General features: G+C 42.2%; 1 protein-coding gene across 2 annotated transcripts in view; it reads right to left on the minus strand.

Annotated features, from left to right (window-relative positions):
* Positions 1-7913: 7913 nt before the first annotated feature.
* The window catches only part of LOC139393222 (protein lin-7 homolog A), a 34471-nt gene continuing 17566 nt past the window's right edge, over positions 7914-24818 (minus strand). Inside the window, exons 3-6 of one of the 2 annotated variants that reach the window (XM_071141669.1) lie at positions 20533-20604; positions 16017-16226; positions 12426-12641; positions 7914-9893 (exon numbers count right to left, since the gene is read on the minus strand). In XM_071141669.1, the coding sequence (XP_070997770.1) occupies positions 12426-12641; positions 16017-16226; positions 20533-20604 (498 nt within the window). In that variant the 3' untranslated portion in view covers positions 7914-9893. The remainder of the gene's footprint in view (positions 9894-12425; positions 12642-16016; positions 16227-20532; positions 20605-24818) is intronic. The other variant, XM_071141668.1, reaches the window with a different exon arrangement.

Here is a 24818-nt window from a genome sequence, read left to right on the forward strand (position 1 = left end):
TAACACATTTATAATAGAAGAACACAGTGAAATCGAATGTGTCACTGCAGTTTTTTTTTTTTACATGGGTTTGAGAGCAACCAACAGATTATGTAACTCCTATATCACTTGCCCTATGGCAGCACAGCACACAGTCACGCCCATGTGAAGACATAGAAACCTGTCTCGTAGTGACACAACCTTCGAGAGACACGCAAGTCTTCATGTTTATGACAAGCACCTTCCTATTGTGACACCAGAGGGAGAGACTCAGTGGCGAGTGGGCCATACTGGTAGTTAAACACTAGCTCTGCCTTTGTGGCATTATGCTAGATGGCTCTGTGGCATAGCAGACATGCCAGCGAGGGCTTCTATTTCAGTAAGCCACACCGCTGGCTACGAAGCTCCCCACACATTGAAGTCATTTTCCATGGCTGAACCTTGGATATATTCATAAATCACTCATGCACCAGACATGTGACGTCATGAGATGACAAGAGATATAGTCTTTGTTTCCACATCAACAGATAGTATGACCCAAGGTTACAACAGGGGGGGATTTGCATCAAGTACTTTATTATTAAGATATCATTCATCTATTTCCATTTGATTCCTCTTCCAACCTGGACAATGTAAGGACTAAACGTAGCCTGACACAAATCACACTAATGTGAAGTACTCTGGCATTTCTCACAATAGCCAAAGCCATTATTTGCAGTACTGAGTATACACTATCACCACAAGAGGGAGGTATTTCTAATACTTGACTATGAGATGTCACTTGTCATGCTCACATGACTCTAGAGCTTTTTAAATTGCTTATCTAATAAGAAGGCTGTGATATTGTTTGTGTCATACTCCAGTTAAACAATAACTATCTGACAAATTGATACAGATATAGGATCTTAATTTTACTCAGTTTATTACAGCAGGAAAATAATTCTGTAGCAACAGGAAATGTGAATTATTATGTGGATTATAATTAACAGACATTTTTGTAGGGGTTGATACATTTTTCATAAGGGAAAATCAAGACTGAGATTTTATAGTGTAAATTACAAAGTCAGAAGTCTTATTAAACCTCATATATAGTACAAGTTTTACATTTCCTGAACTGCAGGAAAGTTCTCCTGGAACAGGGTGATCCAATTAAATTTGACAGACATTGTGCTCTTTTAATAGGACATGTTGGGATGAAAGGTGGACAGTTAACAATTCAATTTCTCTGTAGGCTCCTTCAAAACTCCAAAACCCACGTGCTCAAGTGGAGCCAATGTTGTCCTCATGCTCACTGCAAATCCCTCCTTTAAATTATGAGACGGCTATGAGGAGGTTAGCTAGCTGCCAGACGCAGAATATATTTAACAATATTAAGTGAATAATCACATCAATACAATATAATTAGCCTGCTGCCAGACTCTTACATTAAACTTAATTTAACATTAAGTGATTCAATATATTTCAAACGGTTTTGTCATTATGAAGGCTAACTATTGCCCTTGCCTTTATTTAACTAGGCAAGTCAGTTAAGAACAAATTTTTATTTTCAATGACAGCCTAGGAACAATGAGTTAACTGCCTGTTCAGGGGCAGAACAACAGATTTGTACCTTGTCAGCTCAGGGATTTGAACTTGCAATCTTCCAGTTACTAGTCCAACGCTCTAACCGCTAGGCTACCCTGCCGCCCCACCTTTGAGTGAGTAATCTAGACATCATGTAGATTTATCCCACTGGGCACAGATGTCAATTCAACGTCTATTCTACATTGTTTAACCAACGTTGATTCAACCAGTGTGTGCCCAGTGGGATTTTAGGCTATAGCTAGTTGTCTAGTTAATAATAGTATACACCCCTCAAATTCAAATCTGGACCTCAAACCATAAAAAAAGTCCCCTCTAATCAGTGACTGATTTAAACTTGGGACACCAGGTTTAAAGGTTAAATAAATAAATACTACACAGCAGAATCAATCAATCAAATGTATTTATAAAGCCCTTCTTACATCAGCTGATGTCACAAAGTGCTGTACAGAAACCCAGCCTAAAACCCCAAAGAGCAAGCAATGCAGGTGTAGAAGCACGGTGGCTAGGAAAAACTCTTTAGAAAGGCCAGAACATAGGAAGAAACCTAGAGAGGAACCAGGCTATGAGGGGTGGCCAGTCCTCTTCTGGCTGTGCCGGATGGAGATTATAACAGCACATGGATGTTCAGATGTTCAAATGTTCATAGATGACCAGCAGGGTCAAATAATAATAATCACAGTGGTTGTAGAGGGTGCAACAGGTCAGCACCTTAGGAGTAAATGTCAGTTGGCTTTTCATAGCCGATCATTCAGAGTATCGATACCCCTCCTACTTTCTCTAGGGAGTTGAAAACAGCAGGTCTGGGACAAGGTAGCACGTCCAGTCAACAGGTCAGGGTTCCATAGCCGCAGGCAGAACAGTTGAAACTGGAGCAGCAGCACGACCAGGTGGACTGGGGACAGCAAGGAGTCATCAGGCCTGGTAGTCCTGAGGCATGGTCCTAGGGCTCAGGTCCTCCACGAGAAAGAGAAAGAGGGAGAGAGAGAGAGAAAAAGAGAGAGGGAATTAGAGAGAGCATACTTAAATTCACACAGGACACCGGATAAGACAGGAGAAATACTCCAGATATAACAGACTGACCCTAGCCCCCGACACATAAACGATTGCAGCATAAATACTGGAGGCTGGGACAGGGGGAGTTGGGAGACACCGTGGCCCAGTCTGACGGTACCCCCGGACAGGGCCAAACAGGCAGGATATGACCCCACCCACTTTGCCAAAGCACAGCCCCCACACCACTAGAGGAATATCATCAACCACCAACTTACTATCCAGAGACAAGGCCAAGTATAGGCCACGAAGATCTCTCCCACGGCACGAACCCAAGGTGGGGTGCCAACCCGTACAGGAAGATCACGTCAGTGACTCGACCAACTCAAGTGACGCACCCCTCCTAGGAAACAGCAGGAAAGAGCACCAGTAAGCCAGTGACTCAGCCCCTGTAATATGGTTTGAGGCAGAGAATCCCAGTGGAGAAAGGGGAACCGGCCAGGCAGAGACAGCAAGGGTGGTTCGTTGCTCCAGTGCCTTTCCATTCAAATTCACACTCCTGGGCTAGACTACACTCAATCATAGGACCTACTGAAGAGATGAGTCTTCAACAAAGACTTAAAGGTCAAGACCGAATCTGCGTCTCTCACATGGATAGGCAGACCATTCCATAAAAATGGAGCTCTATATGAGAAAGCCCTGCCTCCAGCTGTTTGCTTAGAAATTCTAGGGACAGTAAGGAGGCCTGCGTCTTGTGACCGTAGCTTACGTGTAGGTATGTACGGCAGGACCAAATCAGAAAGATAGGTAGGAGCAAGCCCATGTAATGCTTTGTAGGTTAGCAGTAAAACCTTGAAACCAGCCCTAGCCTTAACAGGAAGCCAGTGTAGAGAGGCTAGCACTGGAGTAATATGATCATATTTGTTGGTTCTAGTCAAGGTCTAGCAGCCGTGTTTAGCACTAACTGAAGTTTATTTAGTGCTTTATCCGGGTAGCCGGACTTTAGAGCGTTGCAGTAGTCTAACCTAGAATTGACAAAAGCATGGATACAGTTTTCTGCATCATTTTTGGGCAGAACGTTTCATATTTTTGCAAAAAAAAGCTGTCCTTGAAACAGTCTTGATATGGTCGTCAAAAGAGAGATCAGGGTCCAGAGTAACGCCGAGGTCCTTCACAGTTTTATTTGAGACGACTGTACAACCATCAAGATTAATTGTCAGATTCAACAGAAGATCTCTTTGTTTCTTGGGACCTAGAACTATCTATGTTTTGTCTGAGTTTAATAGTAGAACATTTGCCGCCATCCACTTCCTTATGTCTGAAACACAGGCTTCCAGGGAGGGCAATTTTGGGGCTTCACCATGTTTCATTGAAATGTACAGCTGTGTATCGTCCACATAGCAGTGAAAGTTAACATTATGTTTCCGAATGACATCACCAAGAGCTAAACTATATAGTGAAAACAATAGTGGTCCTAAAACGGAGCCTTGAGGAACACCGAAATGTACAGTTGATTTGTCAGAGAACAAACCATCTACAGAAACAAACTGATATCTTTCTGACAGATAAGATCTAAACCAGGCCAGAACCTGTCCATGTAGACCAATTTGGGTTTCCAATCTCTCCAAAAGAATGTTGTGAGAGATGGTATCAAAAGCAGCACTAAAGTCTAGAAGCACGAGGACATATACAGAGCCTCGGTCCGATGCCATTAAAAAGTAATTTACCACCTTCACAAGTGCAGTCTCAGTGCTATGATGGGGTTTAAAACCAGACTGAAGCGTTTCGTATGCATTGTTTGTCTTCAGGAACGCAGTGAGTTGCTGTGTAACAGCACATTTTTTTGAGAGGAATGGGAGATTCAATATATGCCGATAGTTTTTTATATTTTCTGGGTCAAGGTTTGGCTTTTTCAAGAGAGGCTTTATTACTGCCACTTTTAGTGAGTTTGGTACACACCTGATGGATAGAGAGACATTTCTTATGTTCAACATAGGAGGGCCAAGCACAGGAAGCAGCTCTTTCACTAGTTTAGTTGGAATAGGGTCGAGTTGGCAACTTGAAGATTTAGAGGCCATGATTATTTTCATCAGTGTCAAGAGATATAGTACTAAAACCTTGAGTGTCTCCCTTGATCCTAGCTCCTGGCAGAGTTGTGCAGACTCAGGACAACTGAGCTTTGGAGGAATACGCAGATTTAAAGAGGAGTCCGTAATTTGCTTTCTAATCATCATGATCTTTTCCTCAAAGAAGTTCATGAACTTGTCACTACTGAAGTGAAAGCCATCCTCTTTTGGGGAATGCTGCTTTTAGTTAGCTTTACGCAAGGTTAAATTGAGTTCCTCAGTTAGGTAGTTAACTGATTTTTGTACTCTGACGTCCTTGGGTAGGTGGAGGGAGTTTGGAAGGGCATCAAGGAATCTTTGGGTTGTCCGAGAATTTATAACACAGCTTTTGATGATCCTTGGTTGGGATCTGAGCAGATTATTTGTTGCGATTGCAAACGTAATAAAATGGTGGTCCGATAGTCCAGGATTATGAGGAAAAACATTAAGATCCACAATATTTATTCCGTGGGACAAAACTGGGTCCAGAGTATGACTGTGGCAGTGAGTAGGTCCGGAGACATGTTGGACAAAACCCACTGAGTCGATGATGTCTCCGAAAGCCTTTTGGAGTGGGTCTGTGGACCTTTCCATATGAATATTAAAGCCACCAAAACTCAGTGAGGAATGCTGTATATGGCCCAGGAGGCCTGTAAACAGTAGCTATAAAACGTGATTGAGTAGGCTGCATAGATTTCATGACTAGAAGCTCAAAAGACGAAAGCGCAGTATTTATTTTTTTTGTAAATTGAAATTTGCTATCGTAAATGTCAGCAACACCTCCACCTTTGCGGGATGCGTGGAGGATATGGTCACTAGTGTAACCAGGAGGTGAGGCCTCATTTAGCACAGGAAATTCATCAGGCGTAAGCCATGTTTCAGTCAGGCCAATCACCTCAAGATTATGATCAGTGATTAGTTCATTGACTATAACTGCCTTGGAAGTGAGGGATCTAACATTAAGTAGCCCTATTTTGAGATGTGAGATATCACAATCTCTTTCAATAATGGCAGGAATGGAGGAGGTCTTTATTCCAGTGAGATTGCTAAAGCGAACACCGCCATGTTTAGTTTTGCCCAACCTAGGTCGAGGCACAGACACGGTCTCAATGGGGATAGCTGAGCTGACTACACTGACTGTGCTAGTGGCAGACTCCACTAAGCTGGCAGGCTGGCTAACAGCCTGCTGCCTGGCCTGCACCCTATCTCATCTCAATGAGTTAGCCAGCAATTTTGGGGGGGAAGGATAAGCTTGAAATGGGCATGGTCTAATTGACTCCTCAACTAAAAACACATATCTAAGTTTAGCTTTCTTAATGAACCAGAAAAAGGTATTTCTGATTGTTCATCAAAGTCAGATGACTAACTCACTGATCCTACTTTGTAGTGTACCACTTAGGGGGGTGCAATTAACTATGCGGTCATTAACAGAAAACCAGCAGTAGTCCGGACTTCGTAAGATAAGGTCGATTTGGGTCGGAATACCCCTGGTCTATACTATTAGCCTGGCTGACGCGCGACCCACGTGACTACACAGTGAGGTGTGACTGGAAGACCTCCAGACCTGGTGCCAGACAGACTACTATACTATAGGCTTCAGTCTAATCTTCTGTATAGCAGACATTATCATCATTTATGTTAACACTACATAACCTTTGTAGTCTATCCTACAGATAGTATCCTTGGCCTTTTCTTCTTCATTTGCTTCCATGGGGAATCATACCAAGTATTGTTTTATCACCTACCTCCAAATGTCTGTGGCACAAAAGCAGCGTTTTCTGCCTCTAGGTTGCCACGGCAGACCAACAGGGTATCACATCACACGCAGTGCCCCTACCCTATAGAGTCGCAGTTCCCCACCTGCATCTGGAAGTATGTTGTCACGGAGACAGAGAGGATGTGATTTCACCTGGCTATGAAGTAAGTGGTGTGTTCCAGCATTACACAGAAACACATCAATTCACACCAGTCATATCAGTGTGAATTCCTTACAGTGTTATACAGTGAATACATATGCTGGCTATGCTGTTATTAATTTGCATTAGACTCATCAGATCAATCTGATTAATTTAAAGACTGTGCTAATGGAAATGACTTGTAGCCAGGATTCATATGTCCACAAAGATGAGATTAGATGCATATAATGCAATGTCATTCCCGAGGGCTCAAATGTCAGTAATCACGACATGGCCCAGTCTCTGTAGCTTATACATTCTCCAACATAAGCCCTCTAGACTATATGAAGGTCTCTGTAGTGTGTAGCCTACTGATTGATGAATTCAAGCTGAGATCTATTCATTTTACTGAATAAGAATGACAGATATGAACATATTTCACTGATCTCTCATCAGTGATGCCTAATTATGAGTTTTGGTTTCCATCCTCACTACTTAGTTCATTAGCACCGTGGAATGAGAAAAGAGGTGATTAAATAGATAGATGGATTGCGAGGATGAGTCGTGTTTGTGAATTAGACATTCCTGATGGAAATATTATTTTGATTCTATCTGAGGGAGGTAGAATTAAGCAATAAGTCCCAAGGAGGTGTAGTATGTGACCAATATACCATGGCTAAGGGCTGTTCTTAGGCACAATGCAACGCAGTGTCTGGAAACTGCCTTTAGCCGTGGTATATTGGCCATATATCACAAACCCCAGAGGTGCCTTACTGCTAATATAAACTGGTTACCAACGTAATTAGAGCAGTAAAAATACATGTTTTGTCATAATCGTGGTATACGGTCTACAGCTTCAGCCAAGTTTATAATAGCACACACAGCCTGGTTTATCTAGTGGTGTAAAAAATACATGTTCCCTTTGACAAACACAATAGTAGGCCGATGCACACTATGTTCTATATAGTCAGTGTAGCCGGTGCAAGCAAATCCTCATCCTCAGCTTGAGTTTCCTTCCTCCATCTTACGACCACTGAGCTCCGGCATTAGTTTCAGTGTCTGCCTTCTGTATTGACGTCCATTGGCGACTGGGTTTATATTCAGATGCTTCAATTCAAGGGGGAATTATAATGTAAAAGCGTCAACCACAGGCACTTCATCTCAGTACCTGTCAGTGGAAGGCAGTGTCAGAACCAGTGACCCCATCACTGAGAGACCTTAATTGCTTTGGAAGAGTGCTACACTGCTGCCCTGTAACTCCCGTTCACAGCTCAAACAGACAGGGGTCACGAGTTAGCTGTAGCCTGCTTCCCCTTACCCCAGATTTTAGACAAGCACAATAGACACAGTAGAAGAAGAAGCAGTTCGGGGTCAATGAAGTCATCATTGTACACACGCACATATATTTATTTATACAAATATAATATGTATAACAATTGCATATCACCTGGTGTTGTCTTTTTTTCTGTACAATCAGGGAGTACAGTACGTCCAGTCAGGAAGTACAGTACGTTGAATCAGGAAGTACAGTACGTCGAATCAGGAAGTACAGTACGTCCAGTCAGGAAGTACAGTACGTCCAGCCTAAAAAATGCAAGTCGGCAATAAGAAAGAGAATAAGTAAATGTACAAAAGGGATCTGTCAGAGGCAAGATGAACTGCTCAAAAGTTGAGGGACAAAACACGTTCACAGCCCAATCTAGTTGGACTATCAGGATGGCACATTGCACACAGTATGCCTGTCAAATGATCTTGCACTACTTCAATACCCACCCACAAAGGAACTAGGCCTATATAGAACATACATACTAGAGTTTGCTACTAGGAAAACCATCCAATGTATTGTTTGTCTGACAGTACTACAGATACAAGACTCCTTTTTGATCAATGTTGATCATCAACTGGTTTTCTAATAGCTTTGAATGAATCCACAGTGCAACTTGTTATACTTAAATATGGTTACTTGTCATGAGAATACTACGTCAGACGATAGGTAGAGGGTTGAAGGAGAGAGTTTAAAACAGAGGTCCCTTATCGATAAGACGACTAGAACATTCCACAGTCTCTTACTCACAATGATTGTCAAAATGTAAAGGTGACGACGCAGATCCAGGAGAATGAGTCCATTAACCATACTATTCTGGTACGAATTATACACTGGGCTATAGGTCTTGTACAATTCAATATTTTAAATAATCATCTGCATGTTAACAAACACACACACATACCTTCATGAAACGACTTTATGCAAAACTCAGATTGTAAACAATAAAATAGATTGATTTAAAATATAAAGACAATTGTACCATTTGATTAACCCGCCAGGTCATTAATATATATATATATATATGTGTTTGACATTCCTCATATCAATGATTCAAATGTTCAAATTATATTAATATATGTAGATCTGATTTTATACGATTACTCTATATACTCTCTGTATATATTCATTTGATGGGAGTAGATGACTAACAATCATTAAATGGCTGACTTCAGAGCTGAAAGTCAAGATAGGAAATTTCACGATAATTGTACTTGTATTCAATGGTATGAGTACAATTATCTCTGTGTATTCATCCACTTTACATACCTCTCTTTTAACAGCCGTTTGATTTTAATGTCAGAAGCTGCCTTATGACACACAGTGCATAAGATACAGTTGACCGAGTATTACATTGTTAACTTTTGTATCTTTACCACATACTGTATATCTCTAATCATTACTTTTATGTGAAATGTAAAACCAACGAAAGTCTGTTATTGCTAAATCTACAAGTTTCCATACAAAATATTTTCTTGTTGCAATATATATAAGGTTAAAAAAAAAGAGTTCACATTTATCCAAAGCAGGACAAGTTTGACACAAAAAAAGCAATGTTCATTCACACAGGGACAAGCTCCCATAGAAGAAACAATAGAAATATAATTGTTCAAAGATATAGCAAAACCAAAGTCAGCAAACAAGTGAAATGAATTCAAAACAGATAACAAAAAGAAGTAAACCATCACAAATGACAAGGAGCATTGTGGAGGGTTACAACTTTCAACTGTTAGAGGACAACTTCAAATGAACACAAACTAAATCAAAGTCAAAAGGATGGGTTTCAGTGCCTCCAATCTCTCAAGTCACAAGCACCGTTGTTTACATTTCAGAACACATATCTTTCAGTTTTGCTTCCTTCTGTTGGTAGTACATTGAAGGGGGAGAGAGAGTCTTCACTGCTTAACAGTATCATATTCTCCTCTACCAGGTGGTTCCTTCGGGATCCTCAGCACATAGAGATGGACTCAGAACCTTCCTTTCAGTGTCCCTCACTTCTTCTTCTTTTGGAACAGCCTGTGAGGGACAGGTGTAAGAAAAGCTGAGAGCAATGTTTGAAACTATTTGACAAGTCAGTACTTTGACAGGTCAGTAAAGTGGGATGCTAATGTCATATTCTGGTCCAATAAGTTACAAAAAAGTGTAGTGTACTCTGCTGTGAATTGCGAAAAGACCATTGAACTGTGAAAAGCCAATTAAAAACGATTGTGAATGAACCTTTTACTGCAGTGGGCTAAATCAGGGACACACAGAGTGTTTATTGGTAGTCTTAAACAAATCTACTTTGAAACAAAAGCATACACTTCTCACACATGGTTATGGCCTTTAAAAAAAGAAGACACCTACCTGTACCATGTCAGATAAAGAGTTTAAATGTATTACATTTTGAGTTTGCATCCCAATATTACACTTTATATACATCACAGAAGACTGAAATATAGCAAAACCGTTTGACTTAAAAACACTGGATTTTCAGTCAGGTTCTAGAATGTTTATTAATTATGAAAAATATGAATAACATTCCACCCATGAGGCCACTAGGTCATTTGACAGCAGGAAATGGCTACATGTCTGTGGAATTCCCACTACTACTGAGAACAGAGATATAGCAGAGCCTATTGTGTCCTCGAGCCTTGGTCAGCCTGGCCAGGTATGCGAGAGAGAGACAGAATGGCCGGGCAGCGAATCAGAGAGGAAGGCTACATGACGAACAGATTTCATGCAATCCCATGGTGCTTTCCACCTAGCAGCCAGTCCGCCGCGCGTGTCGCTTGCTTGGCCACCGGCCTCTTGGCCACTGTGACAAAGCCCTGTAGTCAGCATGCCAGGGTTGATACAACATGATCCCTGCTCAGTCCCCACTCCATGCCTCTACTGCACAGGTCTACAAGCTCACACATACCTCTCTGAGCTAAACGAGGGCTACATGAGGAGGGTTACTATCAAACGATCAGTGCCACTGAGGATCCCTTAGCCTGCAGGTGGTGTTAAGTCTTTTGTGATGTGGCCCAGACAGGCTTAGTATTACTACTGCCTATTTTCAGAGTTGTCCTTATTTTAGCTTTATCACCTCCAGCAATCCAAGCAATGACGGGGTATATTTGTATACCACAATTCTGCCTCAACTTTGCACTGATGCAGTCAAGTCTGCTCTGTGGTATGTGTTATAAAACATGTAGCATCCCATGAGCGTGAGCTCTTATTTGCTCAGCCATTTCTAAAATAATTCACAAGCCACGCGGCTGAATTACTGACACAACGGTTATGACTGTACAGGGGATTGCAACTGCTAAGTTAACAAACACCCTGAAATAGATTAAGCGCTCATTCCAGGACCTTAATGTGTGCTGCAAGGAAATGTTTAATGAAAAATTGAAACACTTGATGTAATCCTCTGTAACTTTTACCCAAAGGACAAGACCTGGTATCATTGTGCAGTAGGAGCCTCTCTGACAGGAGCCTCTCTGGTACTCTCTCTGGGTATAAAGAGCCCAATGGGTTTTAAAGAACCACTGAACATGCCGATTGGCACTTCTGTTTTTCTGTTGCTCATTAGAAAAACAAGATTTCAGTCTTGGAGGTTTGTTTCCAGACCGATTCCACGCTTGGTTAATGATGTTTGTCCCCCATGAGACACTGTAGACGCAGAAGCCTATTTCACTTCCTCAAAATCCCAAGAATGAATCGAAGATAACTCAAGAAATCTGTAATTAAATTTGGACGTTTTTGCCAAGGATGTTTAAGTTGCGCAATTTTACATTTCACTAAGGTGTTTGTTGCAGTATTTCTCAAGTAAAAAAATGCACAACATGTTGTCTTATGTAAACAAAGCCAGGCTGCTGGGCAGGTCTGTCTCACTGTATGCTATTGAATAGAGAGAAATCACTGCAGCTGTTCACCCCATGTTAATAGGCAAATGTACTTTGTCTAATCCTTAATTTACCTGTTGTGACACACAATTGTTCCAAACACTTTGTAGTCAATTTGGACACTAGAATAACTGTTTCTGACTCATATCGATGCCACATAGACAGTTTTCAAAGGCATTCGTTGCGTTTTAAACGTTGTTGCTGTTTCGAATGTGCAATGTGTATCTCCAGACAATGCCAGCCTCCTTCAGTTCACCCTAATTCCCCAAAAACCTTTGAGGTGCTAAAGAGTCCCGTGTGGCTCAGTTGGTAGAACATGGCGCTTGCAACGCCATGGTTGTGGGTTTGATTCTCACGGGGGACACGTGTGAAAATGTATGGACTCAAGTTGCTCTGGATAAGTGTGTCTGCTAAATGTGTGAAATCCCTGTCAGATCCTTAAAACAGTATAAATCTAAATTAAATCATAGAGGACTGGTCTTCTTACTGTACCAGCTGTTTTCTTCATCCGTATGGTTCAACTCCTTCTCCTCGGTGGTCCCAGATCTGGTTTGTGCTGTCTTGCCAACACCTACAGTCCTTTTTGGTGTGACAATGCCCATAGGAGTCGGCATGACAGTACAAATAGATCTAGCACCAGGCTACGGTCCCCCACCCTTAAAGCAATGAAAGGCCTCACCTACGACATATGGTTCTGCTGGGTAGTGAGGTTCTGCTGCTGCTGGGCCTGCATGAGGAGCTGCTGCTGCTGGCGGCGGCGGGCCGTGCGGAGCTTCTCGAAGCGCGCCTCCATCTCCTCCAGGACCTTGGGCGTGTAGCGTACCACCAGCTTCACACTGTCCTTGGCTGCCTTCAGAAGCTCCACCGCCTTCTCGTGGTGCTCCCCCTCCACACTCTGGGGAGATGCAGTGAAAGAGAATGAGAGAGAGAAGAGACTCAGCACATTTAAGAAATGTGGTGGCAATGTGTTAGTGTTGTAGTGATATGGTCTCTGAAGTCTGCCTCAGTTTCTTAATTGGCATGGACAGAGAAATAAAGAAACGTTGCCAATACTTTTATGTAAGCAACAATGACACAGTTACACAGCAGCAGCTTCAGTTTCTAAATGGTTACAACCAATTAGGTTTGAACTGGAAGTCAAATGTATTTTTACTTAGTTCAACAAGCATTGCATATTGGTATAATTAGTACTTCATCCTCAAGCCCAGAGTAATATACAGTACCAAGCAACATTTTGGACACACCTACTCATTCAAGGGTTTTTCTTTATCTTTACTATTTTCAAAAACAAATAATAAAGACATCAAAACTATGAAATAACACATATGGAATCAAAAACGTGTTAATTAAAAAATATATATTTTATATTTGACTTTCTTCAAAGTAGCCACCCTTTGCCTTGATGACAGCTTTGGCATTCTCTCAACCAGCTTCATGAGATAGTCACTTGGAATATAGGAGATAGCCCTATGATGGCAAGAATAGCTCAAATAAGCGGAGAGAAATGGCAGTCAATAATTATTTTAAGACATGAGGGTCAGTCAACCCGGAAAATGTCAAAAACCATAGAGCGTTACTGTCACGACTTCCGCCAAAGTCGGTCCCTCTCCTTGTTCGGGCGGCGTTCGGCGGTCGAAGTCACCGACCTTCTAGCCATCGCTGATCCTCTTTTCATTTTCCTCTGGTTTTGTCTTGTCTTCCCTCACACCTGGTTTCAATACCATCAATTACATGTTGTGTATTTAACCCTCTGTTCCCCATCATGTCCTTGTCGGTGATTGTTTATTGTAAGTGCTTGTGCACGTCTGTCCTGGTGTGCGTCGGGTTATGTACCCATTTGTTGATTGTTCTGTTTTCCGCTGGGTTTTGTTATTAAACTGCGCCGTTGGAAACACAGTTTTTGCTCTCCTGCGTCTGACTTCTCTGCCGCCAGTACAGCTACGATTAAACTGGCTCTCATGAGGACCGCCACAGGAAAGGAAGACCCAGAGTTACCACTGCTGCAGAGGATAAGTTCATTAGAGTTAACTGCACCTCAGATTGCAGCTCAAATAAATGCTTCACAGAATTCAAGTAACAGACACATCTCAACATCAACTGTTCAGAGGAGACTACGTGAATCAGGCCTTCATGGTCAAATTTCTGCAAAGAAACAACTATTAAAGTACACCAATAAGAAGAAGAGACTTGCTTGGGGCAAGAAACATGAGCAATGGACAGTAGACCAGTGGAAATCTGTCGTTTGGTCTGACGAGTCCACATTTGACATTTTTGGTTCCAGTAGGGGAAGGGATTATCTCTGCATGTGTGGTTCCCACCGTGAAGCATGGAGGAAGAGGTGTGATGGTGCTTTGCTGGTGACACTGCAAGTGATTTATTTGGATCATCAAGGACAACAACCACCCGAGCCACTGCCTGTTCACCCCGCTATCATCCAGAAGACGAGGTCAGTACAGATGCATCAAAGCTGGGACAGAGAGACTGAAAAACAGCTTCTATCTCAATGCCATCAGACTGTTAAACAGCCATCACTAACATAGAGAGGCTGCTGTCAACATACAGACTAAAATCTCTGGCTGCTTTAATAAATTGACTTAATAACGGTATCACTAGTCACCTTAAATAACGCCACTTTAATAATGTTTAAATATCCTACATTACACATCTCATATGTATATACTGTTCTATACCATTTACTGCATCTTGCCTATGCCTATCATTAGTCACTTTAAATAATGGCACCTTAATAATGTTTACATATCCTACATCACTCATCTCATATGTATATACTGCTCTATACCATCTACTGCATATTGCCTATGCTGCACAGCCATCGCTCATCCATATATTTATATGTACATATTCTTATTCATCCCTTACATGTGTGTGTATAAGGTAGTTGTTGTGACTTTGTTAGATTACTTGTTAGATATTACTGCATTGTCAGAACTAGAAGCACAAGCATTTCGCTACACTCACATTAACATCTGCTAATCATGTGTATGTGACCAATAAGATTTGATTTGATGTTTTGGAACTCCTTCAAGGCTATTGAAAAAAGCATTCCAGGTGAAGCTGGTTGAGAGAATGCCAAGGGTGTGCAACGCTGTCGTCAAAGCAAAGGGTGGCTTCTTTGAAGAATCTAAAATATATTTTAATTTGTTTAACACTTTTAGGTTACTACATGATTCCATATGTGTCATTTCATAGTTTTGATGTCTCCACAATTATGTAGAAAATAGTAAAGAAAAACCTTTAAATGAGTAGGGGTGTCCAAACATTTGACTGGCACTGTATATTTTCACATTACAATTCTGGATGTTACGGAAATCAAATGAATCCTTTATGAAGCTTGCTTTTTTACATTTAAAAAAAATATTTTTACCCCTTTTTTTCTCCCCAATTTCATGGTATCCAATTGGTAGTAGCTACAGTCTTGTCTCATCGCTGCAACTCCCATACGGACCCGGGAGAGGCAAAGGTCGAGAGCCATGCGTCCTCCAAAACACAACCCAGCGCAACCAAGCCGCACTGCTTCGTGACACAATGCACATCCAACCCAGAAGCCAGCCGCACCAATGTGTCGGAGAAAACACCGTACACATGGCGACCTGGTCAGCGTGTACTGTGCCCGGCACGCCACAGGAGTCGCTAGTGCGAGATGAGACAGGAATATCCCAGCCGGCCAAACCCTCCCTAACCCGGATGATGCAGCCTGGGCTCGAACCCAGAGTCTCTGGTGTAACTTTTATGTCCAAACACATCCTGACATTACCATGCAAATTGATTTTAATTTGATGGTTTACCTGGACAGTTACGGAACAGGATTCAGCAAGGAGTGACTTTGAAAGGCTAAACCGATAAGCCGTGTGAAGCTTGGAACACTTTGCTCATGGTGACATTGGCTGCTTCTAAAAAACTGTCACTTTGTAATAGCTTTTGTTGTTGCCCGTTGCTTTAGTCATAGATAGCGCTCCTGTATCTTGGACGCTGGTTCACTGTAAGCCTATTTTTATTTAGGTCTTCAGAAAACCAATCACTCTGCTTGACCCAATCCATATTGTGACAGTTTGACTCAAGGTTTAGACAAAATGCTTCCCTGCTCGGATGTCAAGCAAGATGAGAAAATTAATACCTGAAAATATTAACTACAGCACACAACTGTGATTGGGACTCGTAATATACAAGACGCAAATTCACAGAATATCATAAATAGGGTACAGAGTTATGTGACTAGACCTAGCGGTAATCGTAAATAATCTATACATACCACGCCATTGACAGACAGGAGCTGGTCCCCTCGCTTCAGTCCCCCATGCCTCTCAGCCAAGCCCCCTGGAATGATGCGGGAGATATAGATGGGAGAGTTCTGCTCCTTGCCACCCATCACATTGAAGCCCAGCCCCTCCTCCGTCTTGGGCAGCTCCACCACTCGGGGGTGAGAGTGACCCTCGCTGGCCGCAAAGGCTGCAACTGTGGCCTGCAGAGAGAGACAGAAGAGAGGATAATGATCAGACCATTATTGGTGTGTTCAGCACTAACTCCATGCCCTATACCACCCCATTCTGTCTACCACACAAATAGATTAGATCATGACGATACTAAGTGCATGAACTGGGATTGCATTTCCAAACAGCCAAATAAGTGTACAGACTTAAATTCGCTCTGTGGGTGGGACCTTCTGACTTCTCTCTCTAAACAGGGCTTAGAGACGTCCAGTAGGACTAAAATAACAAAGTGAGAGCCAAGGCGATGATGGTGATGTATTGTATAGCCATGTGAGATGCTTTCTGGCTCTGTAAGAACATGGATTAGCACATATCTGTCGCCGTTGGAGAAGAAGACACAAGATAACTTTCACCCCAACTAACTAAATGTCTGTGAGCCTGCTTTACTAAATTCCACTGGCTTGGGATGGCTTTCAAGTTCTAGACGAATCTTCTTCTCGCCTTGTCGTCTGAAACAAAGTGTGCAGGAGCTTGTTAGCCCAGCCTGGGAAAGGAACAGCAGATGTACATCGCCACAGGTGCCGGTCTGTCAAGTCTGTCTCATTATTATTATTATTAAGCAATACTTTCTCAGGAAATTGCCGGGGAAAAAGGCCTCTGTTTCAAAGCTTGGCGTATGTGGATCCAAAGTTTTCCCTAGCAGGTGAACGCCCAAAGCTTTGAGATCCTCCACTTTTCCTCCCCCCTTCCATCTCTCTCTCCCACTGTGAGGTAAAGAAGCACTGTGCTCAGTATGCCACCATCACCTCTCTGGCTAACGGCATAACGACCTTCACAAGTTTATCTCCCTTCCTGGGAGGAAGAAACTAGGTGGCCTCCTCCAAACGCAAAAAGTGTCTGGGGCGAACCAAAGAAAAATTACAGCTTACTGGGAAATTGCCTAAGTAATGTCGCAGTACATATGGAAATTACTTCATTTCAACAAAATGTTATTATCATCAGCCATCAGATCAGCTCAGTCTTTTCTCTGGAGCACCATAGACTAAGTGGTCTCCCATCTCTGGAAGATAAAAGATAAGAACCTCAGGCCAGGAATTACAGTCTGTAATTGATTCAATTAACTGGGTAACAAACTGAATCCAGTGCTCATGTTCTCAGGTGGAACACATTTTAATTGGTAAACGCTCACCAGCAACAGTTCACCAAAGGCATCTAAAAGAACATCTTGCTAATGCCTCAAGATTGCTGGTGTATCAAGGATCCCTGCTTTTCAATAGGACTATAACACATTTTTTAGGCCCCCAATTTCCTACTTATTAAAGTGATTCATGTGAAATGTGCTGAGTGCTGCCCTCCAGGCCTTTGGTCAGCGATGTACTTGAGATGTACTTGGAGACGAGGCTGATGAAACAAGCACCGGCTCAGCTAAACGGAAACTCATTTCGATGTCATCCATGGAAATCACTCCCATGGGCGTGGAAGCCAGTGAACGGAGTTTGCTCTATGTTAATTGCTGCTCCACTGGTGGCTGTATTAAATATTATTTTGAAAAGATTGGTGATGGACAAGGACAAAGCTGAAAGGCACTTCATGCTGTTGTCATTGCTTTCTTGTGTAAACAGTGTCGTAAGGACAATCTTGTTTGCTTTAACACTGTGAAGTACAAGCCCTTTCATGAATTGTAAAGTAGTTTGATTAGACCGATCTACATTCTCTCTTTCAAAACAGCCTTTGAATAAGCTTTGGAGAAAAAAAAGACTTGTTTATGATTATGTACATTATAATGTTGAACAGAGACTTTGGATATTCCACAAATGATGAATATTTGAAGGGAAATGAAAAGGACACGTCGCTGTAACAGCAGCATACCATCAACCTCAACATCATTTGATCTGAGCAGGTTAGAAAGAGTATTTTGATATTCCATCAACATCAGACACAGTGGTGTCCTTCAATAGGCCAGTAGGACTGAAGTCGGAAGTTTACATAATGAAATAAACAAGTTTACATGTTAAAATAATTCAAACTTGTTTTTCAACCACTCCACACATTTCTTGTTAACAAATTATAGTTTTGGCAAGTCGGTTAGGGCATCTACTTTGTGCATGACACAAGTCATGTTTCCAACAATTGTTCACTTATAATTCACTGTATCACAATTCCAGTGGGTCAGAAGTTTACATACACTAAGTTGACTGTGCCTTTAAACAGCTTGGAAAATTCCAGGAAATTATGTCATGGCTTTAGAAGCTTCTGATAAGCTGATTGACATAATTTGAGTCAATTGGAGGTGTACCTGTGGATGTATTTCAAGGCCTACCTTCAAACTCTTTGCTTGACATCATGGGAAAATCAAAAGAAGTCAGCCAAGACCTCAGAGAAAAAATTGTAGACCTCCACAAGTCTGGTTCATTCTTGGGAGCAATTTCCAAACGCCTGAAGGTACCACGTTCATCTGTACAAACAATAGTACGCAAGTATAAACACCATGGGACAAAGCAGTCGTCATACCGCTCAGGTAGGAAACGCGTTCAATCTCCTAGAGATGAACGTACTTTGGTGCGAAAAGTGCAAATCAATCCCAGAACAACAACAAAGGACCTTGTGAAGATGCTGGAGGAAACAGGTACAAAATTATCTATATCCACAGTAAAACAAGTCCTATATCGACATAACCTGAAAGGCAGCTCAGCAAGGAAGAAGCCACTGCTCCAAAAGCACCAATAAAAAAGCCAGACTACGGTTTGCAACTGCACATGGGGACAAAGATCATACTTTTTGGAGAAATGTCCTCTGGTCTGATGAAACAAAAATAGAACAGTTTGGCCATAATGATCATCGTTATGTTTGGAGGAAAAAGGGGGTGGCTTGCAAGCCGAAGAACACCATTCCAACCGTGAAGCACGGGGGTGGCAGAATCATGTTGTGGGGGTGCTTTGCTGCAGGAGGGACTGGTGCACTTAACAAAATAGATGGCATCATGAGGTAGGGAAATTCTGTGGATATATTAAAGCAACATCTCAAGACATGAGTCAGGAAGTTAAAGCTTGGTCACAAATGGGTCTTCCAAATGGACAATGACCCCAAGCATACTTCCAAAGTTGTGGCAAAATGGCTTAAGGACAACAAAGTCAAGATATTGGAGTGGCCATCACAAAGCCCTGACCTCAATCTTATAGAAAATGTGTGGGCAGAACTGAAAAAGCGTGTGCGAGCAAGGAGACCTACAAACCTGACTCAGTTACACCAGCTCTATCAGGAGGAATAGGCCAAAATTCACACAACTTATTGTGGGAAGATTGTGGAAGGCTACCTGAAACGTTTGACCCAAGTTAAACAATTTCAAGGCATTGCTACCAAATACTAATTGAGTGTATGTAAACTTCTGAACCACTGGGATTGTAATGAAAGAAATACAAGCTGAAATAAATCATTCTCTCTACTATTATTCTGACATTTCACATTCTTAAAATAAAGTGGTGATCCTAACTGACCTAAGACAGGGAATTTTTACTAGGATTAAATGTCAGGAATTGTGAAAAACTGAGTTTAAATGTATTTGGCTAAGGTGTATGTAAACTTCCGACTTTAACTGTATGTCCTTGTATACCTTTCATCCAAGATGGAAATTCACAACACAATCCAGTCTGATGAAAGTCATTAAAAAAGGTTACCCTGTTTACTACTCCTTTAGAAAGGGACTGAACCATAGTCAAAGTTTTACAGAGCATTTGCGATTGAAGAGATGACGTTTCGCTGACAAAAAAAAGCGCCCTTTGGAATTGTATTCCACACCGGCCCTAGTTACCTACTCATCCTGCTTGCCCAGTGTTGTCAATCAATCTGTGTCCTACTCCTCTGTGTGCCCAGGCCGTGTAAGAAGATGGGGGCAGCAGTCTCTGGAAGGAGCAGCCAACTGTATCAGTCAGTGTGCGTACCTCCCTACGTTGCCCCATCTCTTCTTCACTCACTATCTGATGTATTGGTGACACTGGGAAAGAGGACTGTGATGCACTCCTCTCTCTCATCTCACCCTCCCTCTTGATTCCCTCTTTTCCTGTCTCCCTTTCACTGTTAGATGTCTGTTTTATTCTCCTACACAAAAGAAGCTCTCCTCGGAAAGATATGAATGAGCGGTGGAGGAGGGACTCATTGGTAGAACCTCTCAAGTGTTTACATCCAAGGTCTGCTAATGAGTAATTCATTGTGCACCAAACCTGCTCCACTCTTTGATCATCTGATGGAGACATGGGTGTTTATGTATCTAGGCTATATTGTACAGTATCTTTCAGCCTCCAGTTTGGTCAATACAGTCTGAGATTAGAGTAGGTTGCTCACCTTCGCTGTAGCCCGTGCCTGGTACTCCGGACAGCCATTGACTGTGATTGTTTCATGCATGTACTGGTACACCTGAAAGAGAAAAATGGACAAACCATGAGTGTATTCTCTCAGTACTTTTGAATTTTCTGTAACATTTCTCCAAGTCTCTTGCATGTTCAATCCATGTCGTAGGCTACCAGACATGGTAGTTGGCAGGGTTAGGTTTTTGATTTTCTATTTAAACCTGTATTTTGAGAGTGTTTATTCTTGCAAATACCTTTGTAGATTATGTAGATGTTCATTGGATTTCTCCATCCACCTGGATCCACCTTTCACTGTTAATAAACTGCACACTATTTGGCGCCTGATCCTGCTGCCTCCTGCTACTTACTGCCCGTAAGGCTGCTCAAACATCTGGTCCCTACGACAATTAGCATAAGCAAACCGTGATGCATCAATAAGTACAAAATACTCATAGCACACTGTGGTGTGGCGCTTACTACCCCTTTTGGTTTTCTCTCATGTGGGTAACACATGGCATTGAGTAAATACACTGAAGAGAGTGGAGTTTGGAACGGAGTAGCGAGTGGAGCTAAGACTCTTGGTACTGTAGGTGAATTTCCACTAAGGATTTCCCCCCCTGTGTTTGACCAAAAAGCCTCAGATTTGTCTGTTTCCAGCTCCACCGCCCGGCCCCTGGTACTCATTGGGCCATGGCCTCAGTGGACTTGTCCTGACTTGGGGCCAAGGCAAGGACACTGGGGCTTTTCGGGCATTATTTATATTCACAAAATATAGAAAACAAAAAAATAAACGCAACATGCAACAATTTCAGCGATTTTACTGAGTTAAAGTTCATATAAGGAAATTAGTCAATTGAAATAAATTCATTAGGTCCTAATCTATGGATTTCACATGACTGGGTAGGGGTGCGAGCAGGGGTGCAGCCATGGGTGGGGCTGGGAGGGAACTTGGGAGCCAGGCCCACCCACTGGGGAGGCAGGACCTGCCAATCAGAATGAGTTTTTCCTCTCAAAAAGGCGATAGAAATACTCCTCAGCTTCATCAGCTGTCCAGGTGTCTGGTCTCAGACGATCCCACAGGTGAAGAAGCCGGATGTGGAGGTCCTGGGTCACACGTGGCCTGCGGTGTGAGACGTACAGACAAATTCTCGAAACAACATTGGAGGCGGCTTATGGTGGCGAAATTAACATTACATTTTCTGGCAACAGTTCTGATGGACATTCCTGCAGTCAGCATGCCAATTGCATGCTCCCTCAAAACTTGAGACATCTGTGGTATTGTGTTGTGTGACAAAACTGCACATTTTCGAGTGACCTTTTATTGTCCACAGCACAAGGTTCACCTGTGTAATGGTCATGCTGTTTAATCAGCTTCTGATATGCCAAACATGTCAGATGGATGGATTATCTTGGCAAAGGAGAAATACTCAGTAACAGGGATGTAAACAGGGATGTAAACATAAACAATTTGAGAGAAACAAGCTTTTGGTGCATATGAAACATTTCTGGGATCTTTTATTTCAGCTCATGAAACATTGGTTGTGTTTCTATTTTTGTTCAGTAATACATAACAATGGCTAACTGTGAACAATGTTTAACACCTTCTCACAAAGCAACTGTTTTGATTATGCAGAGGTTGTTGACTCCGCTCTTCACAAGTCCTCACTGTCGGCCCTAGCTTTGGAAACACGATGTCCTTAGTACAACTTAAGGGTGTATACACTAGTGGAACTCTGATGTTACAGTCAAAAAGCAATACTTTGTTTTTCAGCTGAGCAACTCTTTGAAATCCAATATTGAACACCATCTTGGGACCTTATTCCAGGACACCTTTTCCACATCTACAGTGTGTTCTAACCTCCTCTAAAGAGGAGTCAGCATTACGAGCCAATGGAAAGCTTTCAGGTGTAAAAGAGCTATTTTGAGTTGTTTCTATACAGAACATGACATACTGTATCGACACCATTTACAATAACACCCCCAGCGTACAGTATGACATTATCACACCTTATTCTGGTGATCCAACAGAAACAACTCGAAACATTATGAATGCTCTGATTAGTGTTACTGTGTTGAACATTACATGAGACATTGGCCTACTCCCCATACGGGGTCATGTAATTGTTTGATGTGACTCATATGAGCCCTCATCCTTTGTGTGTTTTAGCCAAGAGCCTTGCGGCTGGTCCATTCTATAAACATTTTGTCAGTGCATCGTTTGTCATATAAAGATACAGCATCCATCCATCCCTGTGAGCCTGATTTAAATACACTTAAGATGTATGGACTGTTGTGTATTCAAGGTCTCAGTGGATGCCTTGCTGTGAGTCAGGAGAATCGTGTCTAGGAAACACGTGAACAACAATAAAGGTCAAGCTATTTCAATTTGTAATTTGCTTAACTATATGCACAAACATCCACGAGTTGAAGTGCAAATTGGATGTACCACTAACTACTGCTGAATTACTCAACAAGCAAACCAAATTAAATTGTAACGTCTCAAACCCTTCTTAAAGAACAACATTGACTTTTTCATGTGCAGTGAATTGTATTGTTTTTCTCTGGAATGGAAACTAATGGGGATTTTACTCATCAGCTCACACCTCGGTATGTCTCGACACAAGGAGAGCATGTGTTTTCTGGGCTCAACCATCATTCAATATTTCTGTATGATGAGCTGGAGAAAAACTAAGGCCCTTGCCTCTTTGCGACTTCAAAGTGCTTCATCTGTGTTTCAACAATAAAACAAGTGGTTTCGTGTCACCTGGGTATATCTGACTGACGAAAAACAAAGTCTGTTGGTTGATATGAGAATAAAAGAATAACCGCAAGCCAACAACAAAATAAATCAATTGGATTTTGTTTTGAGCAAGCAGTTCACATACAAAAATAAGATATTTGAGCTTTTTAGGTTTACCTTTATGAACCCAGTTGAACTCAGTCTGACAACACTGTTAATGAATGAACATAACCTTCTGTTCTGATAATTCATTGGGGGAAAATAATCTCCAATAGCATAAAGAAAACAGTCAACAAATTGCTGTGTTCTTTTCACTGTTCTTTTCACCAGGGAACAAACAGATTCAAAGTCAGGTAGAAAGAGAGTGAGAGAGAAAGAGAGAGAGAAACAGAGTGAGAAACAGGCAGAGAGAGATGGAAAGAGTGAGAGAGAGAGATTTGAAAGACTTGCACTCCTGAAGGCATCATTTCTATCTCATTCCCCCTCCTGTTGCTATGCATCCGTCTTTACCTCTGAACTCTACTTTCTTCCTGTCCCTCCTGAATATACTCTCCCTTTCTCTCTTCCCCCTCTCTCTCCTGACTCTACGGTACACTGGGCGTTTACCACGGCAGGCATTCATTAACCCAGATCTATCTAACCTCTGTGGAAGGCTCATTGTGCTTGATGGGCTGGGGGATCCCAGTCTTACCGTCAGCCTTACAAGGACGCCACAATGATGGGCTGGGGGCTACCAGTCTTACCGTCAGCCTTACGAGGACGCCACAATGCCTGATAGTGGAGAGAGCTGCCCGGAGGGTGCCTGGCACGACGCGTGTAACCATGGCTCCCCGAGCAAAATGGGGAAGGATGAGACGGAGAGAGAGCTTGAAGAGCTCTCCTTCTCCTCTCTCTAGCTGACTGAGTTTAAAGTGGTCACTTGGTAGAAGCGAAACGGCATTAATAACTGTTCATTCACAGACCTCCCTAGCTCTGTCAGCATGACACAAAAAGAGAATATTAAACGCACAGAGATAATTAAATGAAGTGGCTTTCAGCCTTCAGCTCACAGTAAATGTAGTAAGAGACTAAGGTCTGCCCTCAATGGAGCGGCACACAAATCCTTTCCTTTATATGAATTCAAAGTGAGACTCGTATTCATATGCCCTGTTCCATTATCATCAGGCTACCACAACTCTATGATCACATAATTGATTCAGTTCATTGGAACAGACCATGGGTTTTTTTGCAAGGAAAAATGACCTGCATTGTTTTGTGACTAATGAAAGTCATGATTCGAGTTCATGTGTGGTTGAATCGTTTGCTCGGGCCTGTCGGATGATTTTCATCAGGACCAGTTCTTGATGTGCATAACGCTTTAAGTCAAGCCAACAGAGTGGCTGGAAATCATCATAATCTCCATCATTTCCCGCTGGTTAGCGCTCCCAGTCGTCTTCCCTGGTGTCCTTCCCTTTCCATTTGCAAAGCAGATTGACTCTGACAACTCATTCAGGGACTTTCCCTGAGCTCCGAGATGTCATTGATAGACAAGGTTGGGAAGA

Source organism: Oncorhynchus clarkii, chromosome 33 (assembly GCF_045791955.1).
Source record: "Oncorhynchus clarkii lewisi isolate Uvic-CL-2024 chromosome 33, UVic_Ocla_1.0, whole genome shotgun sequence".
NCBI classification, from domain to species: domain Eukaryota; kingdom Metazoa; phylum Chordata; class Actinopteri; order Salmoniformes; family Salmonidae; genus Oncorhynchus; species Oncorhynchus clarkii.